The sequence below is a fragment of the Lepidochelys kempii genome, chromosome 4, assembly GCF_965140285.1.
Source record: "Lepidochelys kempii isolate rLepKem1 chromosome 4, rLepKem1.hap1, whole genome shotgun sequence".
Classification (NCBI taxonomy): domain Eukaryota; kingdom Metazoa; phylum Chordata; order Testudines; family Cheloniidae; genus Lepidochelys; species Lepidochelys kempii.
The window spans coordinates 32,825,384-32,845,969 of NC_136383.1; the positions used below are offsets into that span (position 1 = coordinate 32,825,384).

At 38.9% G+C, this 20,586-nt stretch overlaps 1 protein-coding gene across 1 annotated transcript in view; it reads left to right on the plus strand.

Annotated features, from left to right (window-relative positions):
• Window positions 1-20,586, plus strand: part of ENPEP (glutamyl aminopeptidase) — a 49,284-nt gene that overhangs the window by 19,862 nt on the left and 8,836 nt on the right. The window contains exons 6-13 of the mRNA XM_073340050.2: window positions 45-158; window positions 2,163-2,297; window positions 7,144-7,209; window positions 10,221-10,286; window positions 12,212-12,363; window positions 16,468-16,547; window positions 18,270-18,406; window positions 18,534-18,589. Of these exons, the coding sequence (XP_073196151.1) occupies window positions 45-158; window positions 2,163-2,297; window positions 7,144-7,209; window positions 10,221-10,286; window positions 12,212-12,363; window positions 16,468-16,547; window positions 18,270-18,406; window positions 18,534-18,589 (806 nt within the window). The remainder of the gene's footprint in view (window positions 1-44; window positions 159-2,162; window positions 2,298-7,143; window positions 7,210-10,220; window positions 10,287-12,211; window positions 12,364-16,467; window positions 16,548-18,269; window positions 18,407-18,533; window positions 18,590-20,586) is intronic.

Genomic DNA, 20,586 nt, shown 5'->3' on the forward strand with positions numbered 1-20,586 from the left:
TATCACGGTGGCTAACACTTCATATTTAATGCTTACAATTATAGTGGTTTGGAAACATTGTGACCATGGACTGGTGGGACGACTTGTGGCTAAATGAAGGATTTGCCAGTTACTTTGAGTTCCTGGGAGTAAATGTTGCAGAAACTGATTGGCAAATGGTAATTATTTCTACACTATATTTTTTATTTTGAAATAGAATGAAAAGAAGAGTCATGTCACAGACACTGAAAACAAGGACACGTAGTGGATACACATACACTTAATTATTGTGGCACGCAGCTATGTAGAGAAAGGAGATACCTGAACAAATTGACTTGTGTGATTGTATACCACAGGCCTCTACTGACTGGACTGTGAAAGGACTTGCTGGGTTTCTAAATTGTCCTGCTAACTAGGTTTTGGTCTGAAACTAGTCTATAAGACTTGCAAAGTTCTGCTCACCTGAGGAGAGGAATGTTTTGATGAATGAGTAAAATATTAGCTTATTATCACAGTAAAGAATCATAAGTAGATTCTGAGCCTGGTCATGGCAATTTTGCAAAGTGGCTATAAAAGTCCTACTCCTGAAAGATGGAGCATCTCCTTTTATTGATTCAGAAGAGCTGAAGAGTATGTGTGTGTGTGTGTGTGGTTACACAACCACAATGCAACCTGGAATGTGAATCCCTTTGAAGTCTGGTGGATTGGCAAGAGGGGGTTTAGGGTGAATTTATTCAGATCCAAACCTTTTTCTACAGCTTTGGTTAATGGGGGGAAATCAGTTCTCCAGATCCAGCTCCTGCAATTGTTTTAAGCACTATGACATAGAACCATACTCAGAGCAAGTCTAATAAAAAAAATGCTTAAAACAGTAGTGACTGCAGGTGGCCTGTCTATCCTAAAGTTCCCAACATTGCTAACAGTGAAGCTGAACTAATTAGTTCGCTTTACAATTGTGCAAGTGTAACTCACACACCTCCTGGGTGTGGTGTTCTGTCCCCTCTAGTAGCACTGAGACCACGAGAGAGACAGAGACAGAGAGATATTAATGAGTTTGCTGTACAGCCTTAGGTAACAGATAGTGCATGAGCCAAAAGCCAACTAAGCTCCAGAGGTCCCACGTTTGAACTTGCCCACCAATGAGCAGGGTCTGTCAGCATTACACAAGAAAAGGAAAGCAGGTGCTTATTTTACACACTGAGGATTAATAACTGCTTGTATGAATTAGGTGATTTTGTTGTCCGTCAAAAACAGATGCCATGGCCCGTATATACCAAATTAATATGAGACTCTAGCTATCATATGCATTCCTACTTTTATTTATATATAGGGCGGGGGAAGAGGGGAGGGCTTTAGTTTGTTAGATTTTTATTACATTAAATCCTTTTCAGCAAAATACCGATCACTGGCACATTTACTTTAGCAGTGACCAGAGCATATCTGATACTCCAAAGCAAAGCCAAAAAAACATTATTCACTCTTTCATTTGTGCAATCCTGTGCTGTACATTGCGGGGGGAGGGAAGGGGGAAATCCTTCCTCATCCTGGATTAATCTCTTTACAACCTGAAGTATGAAATTCCATTACTTTTACTTTAACATACATAACTACATGTTATTATTGATCATGAAGTTATGTAGCCCCTTTTTAAATCTAGACACAGTATTTAACTAAGGCATAGAGCTGTATACTAGTGAATGGTATAACAAAGTTATACAGAACTTTAGTCTCATTCATCTATTAATCAGGAATTAAGCGAATATGGATGACAGGTTACTGGATCTGACAAAGGAAGAAAAAAAACAAAAAACAGGGACAGTTCCTGAAGAAACCCTACGTACTCCTCAACCTGACCTCTATACAGCCATCTGTGCTGTGTCTCAAAACTGAAATTGGTAACAGTCTCCCTTTTTTGCCTTGCTGACCTTTTGTGTTGTAAGATACACATGTTCAAACAGGATTCTGCAGGAGGTAATTTATCATAGCAGAGGAAAGAGGTCCCCATCTTAGAAATACAGTGCTAATGCACAAGTCGTTCTGCAGAGGAGGTGAAATTTCAGTCTGCATGCCTCCTCCATCCACATTCCATATACCAAAGGCAGATTGGAAGCTTCCATTTAAAGTTATAAACTATTTGTTCTTTGAGTAAGAATTATATTCCTGGTTTTGTTTCTGTTTACCAGCTTGATCAGGTGTTAATTGACGACGTGCTGCCTGTGCTGAAGGATGACTCCTTGTTGTCTTCTCACCCTATTGTGGTCAATGTGTCATCTCCAGCTGAAATAACATCTGTATTTGATGGCATATCATACAGCAAGGTAGGAGAGGCCTCGCATTATAATCTTAACTATAATAAAGGGGGTTTGAGGAGGAGACAAAAGACAATGGGGATCACAAACAATCAGCCTGTGTCTGCACTAGCCTTTTTCTGAAAAGTTCCCCACCCTTATTAACACTGTGACAGGTTTCAGAGTAGCAGCCGTGTTAGTCTGTATCAGCAAAAACAAGGAGGAGTCCTTGTGGCACCTTAGAGACTAACAAATGTATTTGGCCATAAGCTTTCATGGGCTATAACCCACTTCATCAGATGCATGAAGTGAAAAATACAGTAGGCAGATATAAATATACAGCACATGAAAAGATGGGAGTTGCCATACCAAGTGGGGAGTCAGTGCTAACGAGGCCAATTCAATCATGGTGGATGTGGCCCATTCCCAACAGTTGACCAAAAGGTGTGAGTATCAACAGAAGGGAAATTATTTTTTGTAGTGACCCCGCCCCTCCCAATCTTTATTCGAGCCTAATTTGATGGTGTCAAGTTTGCAAATTAATTCCAGTTCTGTAGTTTCTCGTTGAAGTCTGTTTTTGAAGTTTTTTTGTTGAAGAATGGCCACCTCTAAGTCTGTTATTGAGTGTCCAGGGAGATTGAAGTGCTCTCCTACTGGTTTTTGAATGTTACAATTCTTGATGTCTGATTTGTGTCCATTTATTCTTTTGCATAGAGACTGTCCAGTTTGGCCAATGTACATGGCAGAGGGGCATATGGCACATGGTGCATATATCACAGTGATAGATGTGCAGGTGAACGAGCCCCTGATGGTGTGGCTGATGTGATTAGGTCCTATGATGGTGTCCCTTGAATAGATATGTGGACACAATTGGCAACGGGCTTTGTTGCAGGGATTGGTTCCTGGGTTAGTGTTTCTGTTGTATGGTGTGTAGTTGCTGGGGAGTATTTGCTTCAGGTTGGGGGGGCTGTCTGTAAGCGAGGACTGGCTTGTCTCCCAAGGTCTGTAGGAGAGCACTTCTCCTCTAAGCAAGGGTACCTAATGTTGCTGAAACACTGTTAATGACAGTGGGGACCTTTTTGGACGGGGCCACTGCTTTTAGTGGGAACACTTGTAGGAGCGAGGCAAGAATTTGACCCAGTGGCTTCTTACTGCAAAAGATTTACTGTTTTTAGTATACTGAATTCGTTTAGGTTAACAACTTCTTGTATGACTCTACCGCTCTTTCCTATTTTATGCTATAGATAAGGATTCCTCTAATCATTCAAATTCTCCGTTGCACACTGCACTCCAAGAGAGAAGTTACTTAAAGAATTCAGAGATTCCCAATAATTAATTGCATTTGAAAATCTGATTTCACTCAAAATTTAGTAGACTTAAGATTTTGAGTTGAATTCATTAAATCCTTAGTGAACAAACTATAGACTGTGATTTTGTATCTTTCCTTCAGAACCCTGTATGCAGAAATTCTAACATAGCGTCTGCTAATGTTACAGCCAGCCTATTCCTTGCCTCAAGACTTTCATTATTATGCTCAGCAAAAATGTATCTGTCACAGATTTTAGCCTCAGCTATGTCTAGAACAAAATCCTCTTGAGTGTTAGGTATCTCTTTTTATTAGCTAGCCCTACACCCAAGTAGGCTACTTTTTATAGTTTTTTTTCCAATTGTTAGTGCCTGTACCCAACAATATAAATCAGTATTTATTGCATCATAAATGTCCAGTAGCCAAACCATAAACCATTAGGTAAATTGCATTCCTGCAACCCTGAAGGTCTCAATCAAACCAACAATAGCCAATATATGTAGAGTAAAATCAGACACTCTGGACCTAAAGCTGATTTAAGTTTCACCAATGCAGTGAGTAAGAGACACATTCTTGTTTTCTACAGCTTTTAAAGGTACCAGATGGTACTGTGCTGTATAAGAAACTGAATAGAAAACTCCCATCTTTAATCCATCCTCCCCTTTGTGCCTACATAGTTGCCACAAAATTGAATGTTTTAAGATAAACCACTATTTTGGAAAAAGAAAAGGAGTACTAGTGGCACCTTAGAGACTAACCAATTTATTTGAGCATGAGCTTTCATGAGCTACAGCTCACTTCATCGGATGCTCACGAAAGCTTATGCTCAAATAAATTGGTTAGTCTCTAAGGTGCCACTAGTACTCCTTTTCTTTTTGCGAATACAGACTAACACGGCTGCTACTCTGAAATCTGCCATGTTTGGGAACAGTGAGACAGGGATATATTTTCAATATTAAAACTAAGAAAACCTCTTATGAAATTGTATGACAGTTGACAATTAATGCGCAATTTGGAACTTAATGTCAACTTAATCAGAACACGTATAAATGCTTATACAATCTAAAGATGCAATGAATTTTTTAGGGTCTATGGAGTCATCACAGCACACTCTGTAATTACATACCTGGTCAGTATCTGATTGATAGGGCACAACATAGGTAGAAAAGTCAAATTAGGTAAAATGCAGTGTGGATGTAGCTGTGTCAGTTGCAGGGTATCAGAGAGACAAGGTGGGTGAAGTAATATCTTTTACTGGACCAACTTCTGTTGGTGAGAGACATCGGTGCTAACTCTGTGTGTGCTCAAGTATCTACCGAAAAAAACCAGGGAACACCCGCAGGGCTAGATTAATCTTTTGTGGGCCCTGGTGCCAGGACCATGGCCCTGCCCCCCCACTCCACCCCAAGGACCCACCCCCACTTGCTTGGGGGGGAAAAGGGGTGGAGAGGAGCACCCACTGGCAAAAACAAAAGCCAGCGCCTGTGGTGAGAGACAAAAGCTCTTGAGCTTCCACAAAGTTCTTCTTCATGTGTTCTTCTTTATGTGTTCTGATTAAATTGACACCGAGTTCCAAATGGTGTGTTGTCAACTGTCACACACTCTCATAAGAGGTTTTCTTAATTATTTTGAGTGTTACCTGAAAGGAAGCCAACTAGTTAATCTTATCATCAGAGATTTACCTACAGACAATAAGAATCATCCAAGTTAAATCTACAAAGTGAGGATACTCAGATTCAAGATAAATTATATCCCTGGCTCCTGAAGAATAGCTCTGTGGAAGCTCAAAAGCTCGTCTCTCTCACCAACAGAAGTTGGTCCAATAAAAGGTATTAACTCGCCCACTTGTCTCTAGTTAGGTAAAAGACAGTTTGACCATATAATAGAGCTGGTATTAGTGACTCCACAGTTAAAGTTGTTTTGAGATTTGCACTTGAATTATCACACTTCATCTCTCTCACAGTTTAACAGTCTAATACATTGTCTTCAGATAACAGCTGAATTTTCCATAATATTTTTAGCTCTAATATTGATAAAAAAAATTTCAGAGGAAATATTTTAAATAAGACTACTTCAGAAAGAGCTTGAGAGTCTCAGCATTTCTGAACCCTGTGGCTAAAGAACTATAGGTACCAAAACTTCCCAATTTACACATGTGCAACCGCACAATATCTCTGGCATAGGCTAGCAATTATAAAAATATGCTGATAGCATGTATGTTTACAAAAAAATAAAAAAGGGTCAGCTACTCAGCTGGTATAAATCAGCGTCTCTTTATTTACTTCATCTGAGCTATTCCATTTAGTGTAAATTGAAGAGCTGGCCCAAATGAGAGAAAAGTTATGCAAACAACTAGGTTTATATAACTTGTGGTGTTGTTCTCCATTGTCACAACCTCAAGGGGATTGCAAAAGGCAGTCAGGAGGGTTATGAGGATCAGAAACACTGTTCTACATGGTTTATAAAAGTGACCTTGTAGTCTGTATAAGTAATCAGTTCTGATGCTTATCAACCTCTCCAATTTATATAACAAATAAAGCTATTTTTGTATTGGAAAAGAGTCATCTGCCGGCCAGATTGAGAACTGCAACAATAAATTGCAAAAGAAAGTCTCCAAATTAAGGACTTGTCTATTGCTGTTTGAAACCACTGCTCTACATCAAAGCATGCTATGGAACTTTTAGTGCATGGTAGCACGGTCCACATGGCCATTCAGCATGCAGCAGGCTAGTGCACTGTATATTCATACCCTGGGTTGCTGTGCGCTAAGTCTTAATATAGACAAGTCCTAACGATTGCATAAGTCTACTCAATGTTAACGACCACTCCAGTGACACGGGTGTGTCCAAATTGTCATCCCTAGTAATATAAAGAATGGAGTCAAGGCTTACTGAGGACTGATATAAGTGCTAATCTCATGGGAGAGTGAGTTGTTTTTTTAAAGTTCAAAATATTTTTTCAGCTATCCTTTTTCTCTGCCAGGGAAATAAAATTTACTAACCTTTAAGTGGTATGCTGGGTCTTGTTTATTTTCCTTTCCTTCTTTTTGTGGCTGTCCCATTCTCTCTCTTCCACCTGTCTGTTATTTCCTCTGTCCATTTTTATTTCTCTCTTCTACCTTGGTGTCTTCCCCCACCCTCTTCCTTTTCCAAGGCCCCTATCTCACTTTGTCTCCTCCTGCCCACCAAGATCTTTTCTTTGGAGTAAGTGTCACAGAGCCTGTCAATCTGCTTCAGAGGCTGGTATTTTTATGCCAGGTCATCATTCCAGCATAATTTAAGCCTTGAGTTGAGCCAATGTACAATCTAAAACTGCAGATTTTCAGCATTTTAAAGGCTTCTAATTTCTTATTCAAAGTCTCACAACAGGATCTGAAATCATGGCAGGAGTGTGTGTGTGAGAGAGTGAGAGAGAATGCTCTGCAGAAATAAGGAACTAAATTTTTATCCCTATAGAGTACTTCTATTTTTGCTCAATGAAATATAAACTCTAGTGAAGTCTTTTAAAGTAATGAGAATCTAGTTTTAAAAAGGTGTGAAATGACCTTATTCCCTTTCTTTTTGTATGTAGGGAGCATCAATTCTCAGAATGCTTCAAGATTGGATTACATCAGCAAATTTTCAAAAAGGATGTCAGGTATGAACTACAGTAAAACATGCCAGAAACAAAAATAAACCATATGTGGCAAAGGGAAAGATTTTACTCAGAAAAATGAATGTGATATGTTCACTTTTGATGTTTTCATTAGAATTTTAGATAACTATTTCTGTACTAAAACATTTATTCCTAACATTTATATACTAACATTTACTCCAATTAATATAAATTTTAATTTTTTCAGGCTGTAGATACACTAACTCCTTCAACTGCATCTGAAAAAGCTGTGTAGACAATAAAAGCTAGGTTAAACAAATTTCCAGCATGGTGGTACAGCTTGGTAATGATATAGAAGTTATGGAACCTTTTGCAGTGGGACTAGGTAGCAATGTTAAGTGGAAATTCATACTCACAATGAATTGGAATTTGAACTGCAGGGTTGTATGTGTGTTTGAAGACCAGCCAGTGATGACTCTAGGCCAGTGGTTCTCAAACTTTTGTACTGGTGACCCCTTTCAAATACTTTGCATAATGACAGGTTTCAGAGTAGCAGCTGTGTTAGTTTGTATCCACAAAAAGAACAGGAGTACTTGTGGCACCTTAGAGACTAACAAATGTATTTGAGCATAACCTTTCGTGGGCTACAACATCTGATGAAGTGGGCTGTAGCCCACGAAAGGTTATGCTCAAATAAATTTGTTTGTCTTTAAGGTGCCATAAGTACTCCTGTTCCTTTCAAACAGTAAGCCTCTCAATATGACCCCGCCCCCCACCCTTTATAAATTAAAAACATTTTTTATATATTTAACCCCATTATAAATGCTGGATGCGAAGAGGGGTTTGGGGTGGAGGCTGACAGCTCCCAACCCCCCCATATAATAACCACGCGACCCCAAGGGGTTCTGACCCCCAGTTTGAGAACCCCTGCCCTAGGCACATGATATCTAACAATACCCTCCTGATTCCTCCTTAATACTCTATCCCCATGCTCTTATCTGTAATAACTAGAACCTAATCACCCAGCTACCAAAGCATTCCTGCATCTTCCTAACACCAAGTACCTCCAGACCACCCAGTTGTGCTATGCCGTTTACAAAAATCTGTCTGAAGGCTTTACAAATCTTGATTCACTTGGCACCTGCAAAAAGTTGAAGGCCATTACAAACTCCTCTTTCAGAGCAATTAGGGAAGCCAGAGCCTGAAAACAGAGTGACTCCACATCTGTCAATCCAGATGCATGGTGCTAATTTGCCCTGGAAAAATAAATAAATAAATAAATAAATAACCCCACAGCCCTCTTTCACTTTAACCCTACCAAGAGGCTAGGATACATTGTTAGGATATATGACAACTACCATACACACAAAACAGAAAACTGGAGAACTTGGGGTCCTCTCCAAAAATAGAGAGCATAACTGCTGTTCTCTGAAATCTTTAAATAATTAATCATGATGCCTTTGTTTCCTGGGTTATTAAATATGTTCTTATCCCACACACACAAACAACCTACCTCCTCCTCTTCCCCCAAAGATCTCTGAGCTGCTACACTGGCATTTTTCAAGAAATCTCTCACAATTGAGCTAGTCCTCAAAGTGAATCTTCAGAATATGGTCATGCCTGATGCCAGATGCTTGAGCCCCGTTTACACTAGTGCTCTCGTCACTGCTCCCAAGCTAGAATTGACAGGGCTAAGATACGAAGGGGCTGGGAGAACATCCTGGCTGGCCAGCTGACTGATTATATTGAAACCACAGCAAAAACATTTCCATACAATCCGTAAGGACAGTCCTACATAGACAGGAATATTCAATCACACTCTACATTATAGGCACAAGCTGCCGTGATAAATACTTCCTGTTTACCCACTTCCCTATAAAAGCACAGGAACAGCTGTGGCTGAGATTGAAACAAACAGCACCACCTACCTAACATTCTGTAGGCAGGCTAGGAAAGAAAATACCACGTACTACTTGATGTGTCTCAGTCTCAGAGTAGCACTGAACTGGGGGATAGCATATTCTAGCATTCAATATTTAAGCATAACAGCAAATCATTAAATAGCAAATTATTAGTTATCAGTTAAACCTTTAACATTTCGATCACAGAATGCAGTTGTCCAAATTATCATAGTTCAACTTTGATTTCCACTTTTAGACACCCCTAAAATAACTCTTTTTGTGACCTATTTAATAAGACAGAAATTTACAACAAACTACATTTTGTCCACTCAAGTAAACAAAGAAAAAGTCTAGGGCCCTCTCCAAGGATTAATATATTGCACATTAATGTATCATGTTGGAAAATATTGACTCCCCGCCTAAAGAATAGGCCTGTCCTTTGGGAAGTACGAAATGCTTTTGGATTAATATGGTTCCATTTGATTTATTGCAGACACACACGACAGGGATGATGGGGAAACTTTATTCCACCCTTTCAAATGTCTCATCAGTGAGCAGCTGTGTTTTTGCTGATTCGGTTTGTTTTTAAATTGAGACATATAAATTAATAAAACTTTGATAAAAACAATGGACCCAAAATTAGCTTCCAGAAGGAAGAAGAGGTTGGTTCTCTTTGGACCGTGTAGAAATTAAATCACACTTCATCCTGGCTGACATTAAGATCTTTCATGCCCTCCAAATTTTCTCTGGTAAATGGTGTTTGTAAGTCATATGGACTAATATTTTGGACACTTATAATTCAGTGTGCAATCATTTCTCAATGTTTCTGGCTTTCCCAAAGGCAGAAGAGTGGGAACAACTGCTCCCACCCTGCATTTATACAGGGAGGAGTAGATATCTCCGAGATCTCCTTTTTAGAACAACCTGTGGACCCTGCATTTGGAAAGTGTTTCTACTTTCCATCTGTGCAGAAAGCAATGAAATAAACAAATGTACATATATCTCAAAGTATTTGCTGGTTAGGAACAACACCACTCTTAGGAAGGAATTCTGCACATTAGTTCTACAGATAACATTACAATATGTGCATTGTTTTGACAGGTGAGGAAGGACATGCAACTATTTAAAACACTTTCTTCTCTCTTTTTCTAGGACTACCTAAAGAAATACCATTTCCGGAATGCAAAGACAGATGATTTCTGGGAATCCCTGGCACAGGTATGGTCTGTAACAATTAATACCCTTGCTATTAAAGGTTTCTGTACTCATCCTACAGAGCAGGGTTTCCCAAGTTTCCCAAACTTTTTCATATTGTGAATCTTGTTAGTAGAGAGATCATATCCCAGGCAGCCTCCCCCAGCACAGCAAACTCCAAATCTCATCCCTCTAGTAAATACAATACTCATTTTTTGCATGGGAAAATTGCTTGGGTGTGGGTTGGAACTGGGAGCAAGTGAGGGGAAACTGATCGAGCAAAACAATTCTTTACGCACATACACAAGAAATTGCAACCCTTCCAACCTATCTGCCCACATCAGTCTCCTTTAAATGCACACACACTCCCCTAACATGATTCTTTCTATAGTAGTGTTTTCTACAGCGCTCATCACAACAGTATTTAAGCCAGTGGGTCTCAACCTTTCCAGACTACTGTACCCCTTTCAGGAGTCTGATTGTCTTGTGTACCCCCAACTTTCATCTCACTTAAAACGGCTTGCTTACAAAATCAAACATAAAAATACAAACGTAACACAGCAGACTATTACTGAAAAATTGCTCACTTCCTCATTTTTACCATATAATTATATGTAATATAATTTATAATATAATATATTATATTAATTGGAATATAAATATTCTACTTACGTTTCAGTGTAGTTTATAGAGCAGTATAAACAAGTCATTGTCAGTATGTTAGTTTGTACTGATTTCGCTCGTGCTTTTTATGTAGCCTGTTGTAAAACTACACAAATATGAGTTGATATACCCCCTGGAAGACCTCTGCATACTCCCAAGGGCACGTATACCCCTGGTTGAGAACCACTGATCTAAACACTTAGTATGACTGCCAGTTTAACTACCCTGGATCCCTTCTGCTCCCTTATTTCCCACCAAATCTTGGTTCCGTCCTTGTCCCCAGGTTTTGGTGCTTTCTTCCTATCCTGCTCCCCAGTTGCCTCCTGAGGCCCACCTGTTTTCTGCCTCTCCAAGTTCCCAGCTCCTTACTCAGACACCACATGCCTTCCTCTCCCCCTCCCTCACCCAGGTTCCTGATAGCCATTATGCCCAACTTCTGCATTAGTGTCTCCTCCTGCCCTCCCTCTAGTCCCAGGCTCTCGTCTGCCCAGTCTGGCTCTCTCCTTGTTCTCTTCTCCCTCTCTGCTGCTCACAGAACCTTCTAGCCCTGGAGAACAACACCTTAAACCTGGCTCCTTTCCATCCAGCACATGGTGGGTTGGAGGGGCACTGGTAAAGTCCCATGGCCCCAGTCGGAGACGCAGCTGCACTTGAGTTTGTGGGTAAAGAGGAAAGGAGGGGGCAGCTCCATCATTTTAACAGCAGTCCCTAGTGCTGGCTCCTCCTTCCTTCCACCAGCACCTATCTGAAATTGTCTGGAGGATGGGGGACAGAGCCAGCAACTCAGCTCTCTTCAGAGCACCTGGAAGGACTGGCTTGCAGACCACAGTTTGGGAATTCTGCTGTAGAGGAGATTCGCCAATAGTGCTAGAGTTTCAGTTAGTCCTTCCTGTGTTCTACTCCCTCCTCAGAAGGCAGCAGAGGAGGAAAATCATTTGAGCTTGAAGTGCACAGAGAGGAGCAAGCCACAAGGGCAGGGAATATTCTTTGCCCCTCCTACTGTCTGAACCCTGACCTAGTTTAACCCTATTTTCTTCAAGAGTATTTAAAATGTCTCTGTTGACAGCTCATTAGTTTTCTTTTGTTACATGCACCATGAAAGAGTTTAACAAATATTTTTGAGCTAATCTTACCGTCTTATTTGATGAATTGTTAGGAACAAAGCCCTAACATTAATGAGGGAAACCTGTTCCCTTTCTGGTCTCCCATCCAGTCAGGATGAGAGTTTTATTCCCTCTTCAGTCTGATTTAGCTTTCTTAGTGAGACCATCTGCTGTTATTCTTAGACAAGTGGTAAGCCAGTGAAGGAAGTGATGGACACCTGGACCAGGCAGATGGGATACCCTGTATTGAGTGTGGACGCTAATTTGAAGGTCACACAGAAACGTTTTCTGTTGGACCCCTCAGCAAATACTTCTGAACCGACCTCTGCACTAGGGTAAGGTTTTACTGTATATGCCTGTCATGTAGACGAACAGCAGAAAGAGAGATGCTGTAGATAGATATGTTCATGTGGATTCATTCACTCTCTTACACACACACCCACACCCACACCCACCAACCAGTTCTCCCTACCTTCAGTGTACAGTTACCTCCCAAAACATGTAATGCAATGTATAGTAAATGTAATGTCTAAAGGAACAGGTATGCTGTGTAACTTTGGATACGTGGTACACTCCACCCACCCCCTTTGCTTGAGTCTAATCAACTCCACGTAACTTTGCCTTATGCCAAATAAAGGAACCTGAGTGACAAGACTGGAGGTGAACTGAGTTCTTGGGAGACCAAGTGGAAGAGGTCTTGGGGGAAACGCAACAACCAGTAAAATTACAAGAAAACTTAACAAGATGCTATATAATACCTCCCCACACCCAGGACAACTACTGCATCAGCTCTTTGTCTCTCAGTGTACAACACCAAATGTCTAAATCCAAAAGGAAGAAAAGGAAGGGAGGATAAATGGTATGGAGGACGGGGCATAATGGAGATCACACAGCAGTTTCAGTTCCATATGGATATTTTTTCTTTTTTCAATATTTCTGAGTGAATTTCATGATGGTTGAAAATGCTGCATTTATAGCCCTGGAGACTTTATCCACCAAAACAGGTACAGCCATGGACAGAAGAATGCAGCCTTCCCCAGGCTGCCCAGCAAGTGTGCCTCAGCAATAACCCACAGAGCACCATCTGTAAAGGCAAAAGAGTAGTTCTGTCCCCATGTTGATACAATTCTTGTCTTTTCTGCTCGAGACTGCCAACAAGACTGCCAACCAGTGTCAACTGTGGTGGTGGTTTTGTGGGGTTTGACGTTGGACAACAACTAATTTCACACAGATCAAAGAGCCATCAGCCAGAAAAACCACTTCTGGTCACTAGTGCCCTGGTCTGGATTTGAATTTGGGGCGGGAGGGGGGGGAGAATGTGCAGACTTGAACCAAAAACAAATTCATTATTGCAAATTCTCCCTCTGTGCCATATGGAAGATTAACAGCTCCTTACTGTTCACAAAGTTGGCTCATTGCATTATGCTCAGAAGTGGGCAAATCCAGAAGCCCAGCTTTCCTCATAATCAAAGGAATTAGAGCACCAGGTTCTTGGTGTTCATCATGCTTTTAATGTAAATCCCAACGTGAGTCCTGCCCTAATCAGTCATGTACATTGTGCACTGCTCCAGTCATTCCAGAAACAGCTGCATCTCAGTAGTGGGGGAAATTAGTTCTAGATAAGTAAAGTTTAATTAAGTGCTTAGCGATAAAATACACTATTATATATAATTAATTATTATTATTATAAAGTCCTAATATTATCTTCATTGGAATAGGTTTCATCCCTTGCAAAGGATCCAAGTGCACTGTAAAACTTTACTCCCTCCCTCAGCCAGTGCTGACGTGGGAGAGACCACTGGGGCCTTGTGCCCCTCAGTGGAACTGTGACAGCTCAGCTCCAGGTTTGGGTTTGTGACTAAGCTGTGAAACAGTGTCTAATAAAATTTTATTCTCTGAAGCCTGCAGGGGTGGTCTCCCTAGCTGGGAGCAAGTAACTTATGTCTTGATTTAGCAAGGTATTTAGTCACATGCCTAACTTTAGCCATAAGAGTAGTTCCATTGATCAAACCATTTTTCTGAAATCCATGGAAGGATTCACATGCTTAAATACCTTTCTGAATGAGGGCCTTAATGTCTCTGTGCCTCAGTTTCTCCATCTATAAAATGGGAATGATATTTACCCAATATCAGAGGGGTGTTGTGTGGACTAGCTAATTTCTGTACCATTCTATACTGTAAATGTGTTTGTTATAATTATACACAGTTGGAAATAGAGTCTTGTCAAGTAGTATTTCTGTATCATATCATGCTAATCTAGTAGATCACAAGGCATTTAGTTTCATGAAGTATGATTATATGCAGATGGGTGACCTTAGCATTAATGTAGAGGTTTACATGTTCAAAGTTTTGTACAGACATTAACTAATTAACCTTCACAACACCCCTGTGTGGTAAGTTGCTAAGTATTACTCTACCGGTTTTACAGATAAGAAAACAGAAGGTCCTGAGAAAGTCCTGAGAAAGTCCTGTTCTGGATATTAACACTCAAAAGAGAAATACAACTTCAAGAACTCATGTTCTTTAAATAGTGCTGCTAGGCAAGTATATGGCTGCAATATAGAATGTCAGGAACACATCCTCAATACACATACTTAACAGGATATGGATATTGTACTTAATGCCCAAGAGAAGTATTTATGTACATGATCTCAGGAACATATTAAAACACTGAAGGAAAATCACTCCACTAAGTGCATTTACAAAACAAGTATTAGGAACTCTTTTATCAGCTTTCTCCTGGAGAAATGCAACAGCCAGGCTTTTGGCCAAGCAATAACCCTTTTAGACTCCACGGCAATAATTCTCCAAAAGACAGCTAATAAAAGTTAAATATGTATAAATCTGTTAAAATATTTTGTATTTAAAAATGTAACACAAGAGCTGACCTTTCTCCTGGTAGGTAGCAAAGAGACATGACTTCCTTCATTTTCTTACTTGCCAGAATGAAGCTATCATTCCTTTGATCCTGGGTTCTAATGCAGTAAAGTCAGAAGAATGACACAAATTTTTGTATGGTGTTTATCCACATGGTATCTAAGATGATAGAAAAACATCTCTGGGCTGGATATTGATACCCTTACTTTATATAGTACCTTACTTCCCAACTGCTCCATTGATTTCAATGAGACTTATCAAAGAGTAAGATACTACTTAATGTGGGTAAAGGTATATCACAATCTGGTGCCCAGTGAGGGAGGGAGGAATCAATGTGATCTAAAAGAAGAAACACAGGATTGAAACAATCAAGAGGTCCTGAGTTCTAATTCTGCCTCAGACACAGATTCGTTGTATAGTTGTCAAAGAATCACCTTCTGTTTTCTTATCTGTAAAACCGGTAGAGTATACTTAGCAACTTACCACACAGGGGTGTTGTGAAGGTTAATTAGTTAATGTCTGTACAAAACTTTGAACATGTAAACCTCTACATTAATGCTAAGGTCACCCATCTGCATATAATCATACTTCATGAAACTAAATGCCTTGTGATCTACTAGATTAGCATGATATGATACAGAAATACTACTTGACAAGACTCTATTTCCAACTGTGTATAATTATAACAAACACATTTACAGTATAGAATGGTACAGAAATTAGCTAGTCCACACAACTCCCCTCTGATATTGGGTAAATATCATTCCCATTTTATAGATGGAGAAACTGAGGCACAGAGACATTAAGGCCCTCATTCAGAAAGGTATTTAAGCATGTGAATCCTTCCATGGATTTCAGAAAAATGGTTTGATCAATGGAACTACTCTTATGGCTAAAGTTAGGCATGTGACTAAATACCTTGCTAAATCAAGACATAAGTTACTTGCTTAATACCACACATAGTCAATGCCAGATTTTGGACTAAAACTCAGTAATCCATAGCTTCCAGTCCTGTGCTCAGTCTGCCAGAGGCCTGGCAGCAATTATGCATATTTCATAGTTTTAGGGACTAAACTACTTCTATTCTCCATATCTAAAAGAGGAATGCTATCAGATACTTCAAACCTTTTATTTTAACTTAGAAATAGAATATTGTCCTAATTATGCAGGGTTTGCTCAATAAAAATAACCAAGTATCTATATTAGCTTGCCTGTATCCAAGATTTTTATAAATTGCTTTTGCCAGAAAGATACCCTAAAGCAGTTTATAATATATTTAAATAATCAAGCTATTGGTAAAAAAAACAAAAATTTGTTATCTGTGGTAATTAGTCATATATTAGTGGATATCTATATCTAGATACACAGGTATGTACATATTTAGAAATTGACTATGAAGAAGTAAGTTTATGCAGTCCCTAGCACAATAAAACTGGATCCTATAGGTGCTACAATAAATGTATTATTTATTAATCATCATAATAATAGATAAAATATTTTAAATGTGTTATTTTAGGTTCTCTTTCAAAAGTTGTTTATTTTTTCATTTAAAATAATTTCAGTTACACATGGAATATCCCAGTGAAATGGTATGCTGGGAACGAAACAGATGTTACATTCTACAATAAATCAGAATCTGCAGGTAAACTTCAGTAATGTTTCATTTCTGAATAACAGTAGGTTCAATGTGACAATCATGCAAAGCTTTAAAAATATCCTTAGTAAGAACTAAAAATAACAATTAACTTTTATGCTCTTCAGTGCTTGAAACATACTGCTTGGGAATAAAGGAGTTAAGATCCTTCCCTAGAAAGAGAATAAGCCCCTCCCATAAACAGGATTATGCTAATTACGTCCAATAATTAAAATCTATTCTTATTTATTCAAACAATATGACACAGCCTAATATAAAATTGGTCATTTGGTTTAGAGGAATTTGGGGCACATTAAAACAAGGATTTCAGTTTAATTTTAATGATTGCGTGTGTGTGTGTGCGAGGACTGCATATTCAAATATTTAAGACATGCTTAAATCCACCCCTACTCAGAAAAGCACCTACACACTGCTTAGCTATAAGCCTGCTGTCCCACTGACAGCAATGGGACTTAAGTATGTACTTTCCTGAATCTCAGCCTAAGGGAGAAGCTGGATCTGGATGGTGCTAAATACATCTCTTGCAGTGATAAAGTCTAGAGTCGCTTAGTTTCAGTGGATGGAGCTGCAGTACTGTGTTATATTTGGAATTGGCTGAAGCTATTTTCTGCTCAAAAAAACCCAGGAGATGTCCATGAAAGTTTTAGGTTTTTTCCCCAAAATTCTACATTTCAAAATTTGAAAAGTTTCTACTGCTCAACAAAATTTCAAAATTCAGAAATATATTACCAGCTCTTCTGTTCTCTTTTTGTATTTAGCACCTGTCTCCCCTCTCGCAGTTGAGTTTGTTTTGGTTTTTTAAATTACTTTAAAGTTTGTGTTTAACTTAATTTTCATCCTAGACTCTGAATGCAAGTAAGCCTACCCATTATGTTATGATGCATAACGGAAAACTGCATGAAAGAATTTTCTCTCACCACTCTCTCCAACGCAACACTGGAGACTGAGAGTTGTCCCAATGAATTAGAACAGTCACTTGAAATACCTTGCACTGCTCATCCAAAGTGAAAAATACTATTTACTGAGTCAATACGCATTGGAGTAAAAGGCTTCTGACTTCAGACACTGGAATAGGCACTAAGTGAACTTTCAAAACTGCTGACCACAGTGGGAGCAGTTTAACTTTTGAGAATGGAACATCATCCTCAAGGGTCAGGCTTCACTCTGAGTTTCCATGAACCTCAAGACTTGAGTAAGGGCTTGGTTTATTTTATAGTTTAATTAATTTGTAGCTATAGGACCTGAATCAAGGAAGGGGAATTAAAAAAGAGATGCATAGACCTAAAATGGAAAAACATTTAGAGGATAAATAGGTAAAATATAAAATCAGATTAATACAAACACTGAGAACTGATAGAGGCTTTTGGAATAAATATTAATAGGAATAATTTTTGTGATTATTCTTTTTGCAATAAACACTTAATTTTCTTTATGCTTATTCTAAAATCAGTAGTCTCCATTTTTAATAATGAACATTTGCATACAGATTTCACACTGTTACCACAGTTATTTCTTATTCTAAGCTAACAGGTAGCATCAATATCTTTACTCTCTGCCATTTTAGAGCAACCAACCTAGAATTAAGCTTTGAGTCCTTTGTGGATATGGGTTAAAAATCAAATATGACTTTTGGCGTGAATATATTTCCAATGAGTCCCCCCCAGCCATGTATTTATATGCATGTAAAATTTCATTACTATTTGTTTACAGCCACCGGAATTACTATAACACCCAGCAACCCTAATTCTTTACTGAAAATAAATCCAGACCACATTGGATTTTATCGTGTAAATTATGAAACACAAACTTGGAACAACATAGCCAATAATCTGCTTAACAACCAAAAGGTGAGTCTGATTAAATTAACTGGATTTGGTTACAAGCTGGTTGGTTTCTGGGATCTATTGACAATTACTGTTTCTTCTACAAAATATAAACGTCTTTTTGCTTCTTTTTCTTCCTCCCCTCGTGCAGTATTTCTCTTCTGCTGATCGTGCCGGGCTTGTGGATGATGTGTTTTCTTTGGCAAGGTAGGTTTTATAATGAAACTAGCACATTATAGACATTTCAAAATAGCTTTCATGTCTTCCCATGGTTATTATATTGGCATTCTCTTGGTTTGGATGGTGGTAATGAGAATTTTTAAACTATTATTTTATTGTAACTCCAGGAAGAATCAAGTCTTGGTTTGTCTTCAGCAGCCTTTTCTTCTCTTACATTTTCCTCCATAAGGAGAAAATTCAAATGTGGGTACAACTCTTATTGGTATCAGTTAGAGTTGGCCTTACCTGTCCAATATTAGGGTGTGATCCTAAATCACTGAAGTTAATGGGAGTTTTGCCATTCACTTCAATGGGAGAAGGATTTTATTTCCTATCTCTGCCTGAAGAACTCTTGGTTTTTTGAGCCTGGTGTGGATGGCAAGGCCATGACAGAAATGTTCCAGATGAAGCATTCCCAGAAGAAACCAAGTGTCTAAAGAGAGTCACAGAGGTCTGTCCCTCTGTGTATATGTCTCAATAGATATCCCCAAATCCAACAGATTTCCTTCTGAATCTTGAGACATTAGGACAGTTAATGAGACATAACTTCTTTGTTGGTCACACAACTGTGTGTACCTTTTCAAGGTTTGTTTGGTGAATAAAAGCAGGTAACTACACAATGTTGATTGCCCTAGAATGGTAATGAGAGCTCCTTCAGAGCTGCTCTGCTCTTGTACATGACATCTAATCATAATAATCCTTCAGAACTTTCTTTGGAAAGTGCCTCCTGTGTATGTTCCATAACTTTTTCCCAAGTTTATTATCGGAGCCCTTTTAAAGAGCACGGTGCTATAATAATCTCTTTAGCACTTTAATTGCTGTTATCACACAATACAGACAATTCCTTTTGCCTTAGGATGAAGTGAAGGGCTCTTGTGGGAGTGCAGTTGAGTAGCTGTGTATAAAAGAGATAAACACTGTGAGAACTGGAAGGACTGTTGATAAGAGTTCCATAAAAAGTCAGGAAAATAAAGATGGTTTGGGCCTGGTTACTAAACCCGTTAAGAATGCAATTGCATAAGCAAAATATATACACAATTTTGCATCCAATTTACTTGTAATTATTGAAGTTGTGCATGCAAAGGATTAATTATGATCATTTGTTCCCACATGACTGAATTACACACACAATCACAGCAAGTGTGTGCATGAATTGTACACCTCTTCATTTAAAATCAAACCCTTTATGTTCAATACCATGTACAATAAAAAAAACCCCACAACATACAAGATTCCATGATTATTAAACATACTAGCTAAATATTTAGAGCTAGTTTGTCCCTTCTGTGGGACTCACATTAACAAATATTCTATGTCACTAATATTCTGCATTACAAATACTAGTTAATTTTCACAACAACCCTTTAAAATGGGTAAGGATTAACATCCCCATTTTGCAGATAAGGAAACTGAGATACACAAGTGTTAAGTGATTTGCCAAAGACCAAACAGTGAATTGGCGGTATTGGAATGTATGGCTTTCTGGCTCTCAGTCATGTGATCAGACCACTAGCTACCCATTGTTTTGTGAAAATACAAACTCACAGCCAGAGTATGAATCCATTACTCCCACTGGTGAACAGTTACAAAAGCAGTCCCACTGAATTCATTGGATTCTTCACCCAACATTAAAATTATTTCCCCATGTTTAGATCCTCAATGTTTATTTCTGGGTCATAAAAAGATTTGCAAGCCAGTTTGTATTCCTGGATCTGCCACTGGCCTGCTGATTGACCTTGGGCAAGTCACTTTAACCACTCGATGTCTCAGTGTCTCCAGCTGCAATATGGAGATAATGATACTAACCCTTTTCAAAGTGATTTGAGATTTACTGATGAAAAGCACAACGTTAACGCTAGATATTATTGTAATTGCTTACTGATTTGAAACAACCTCCTCTATTAACAGATACTCCGAATAGTATAGGCAGATTTTCTGCATTTTACTATGAGTTGATAAACCTGTAGCCAAATACTTTTAGTCAC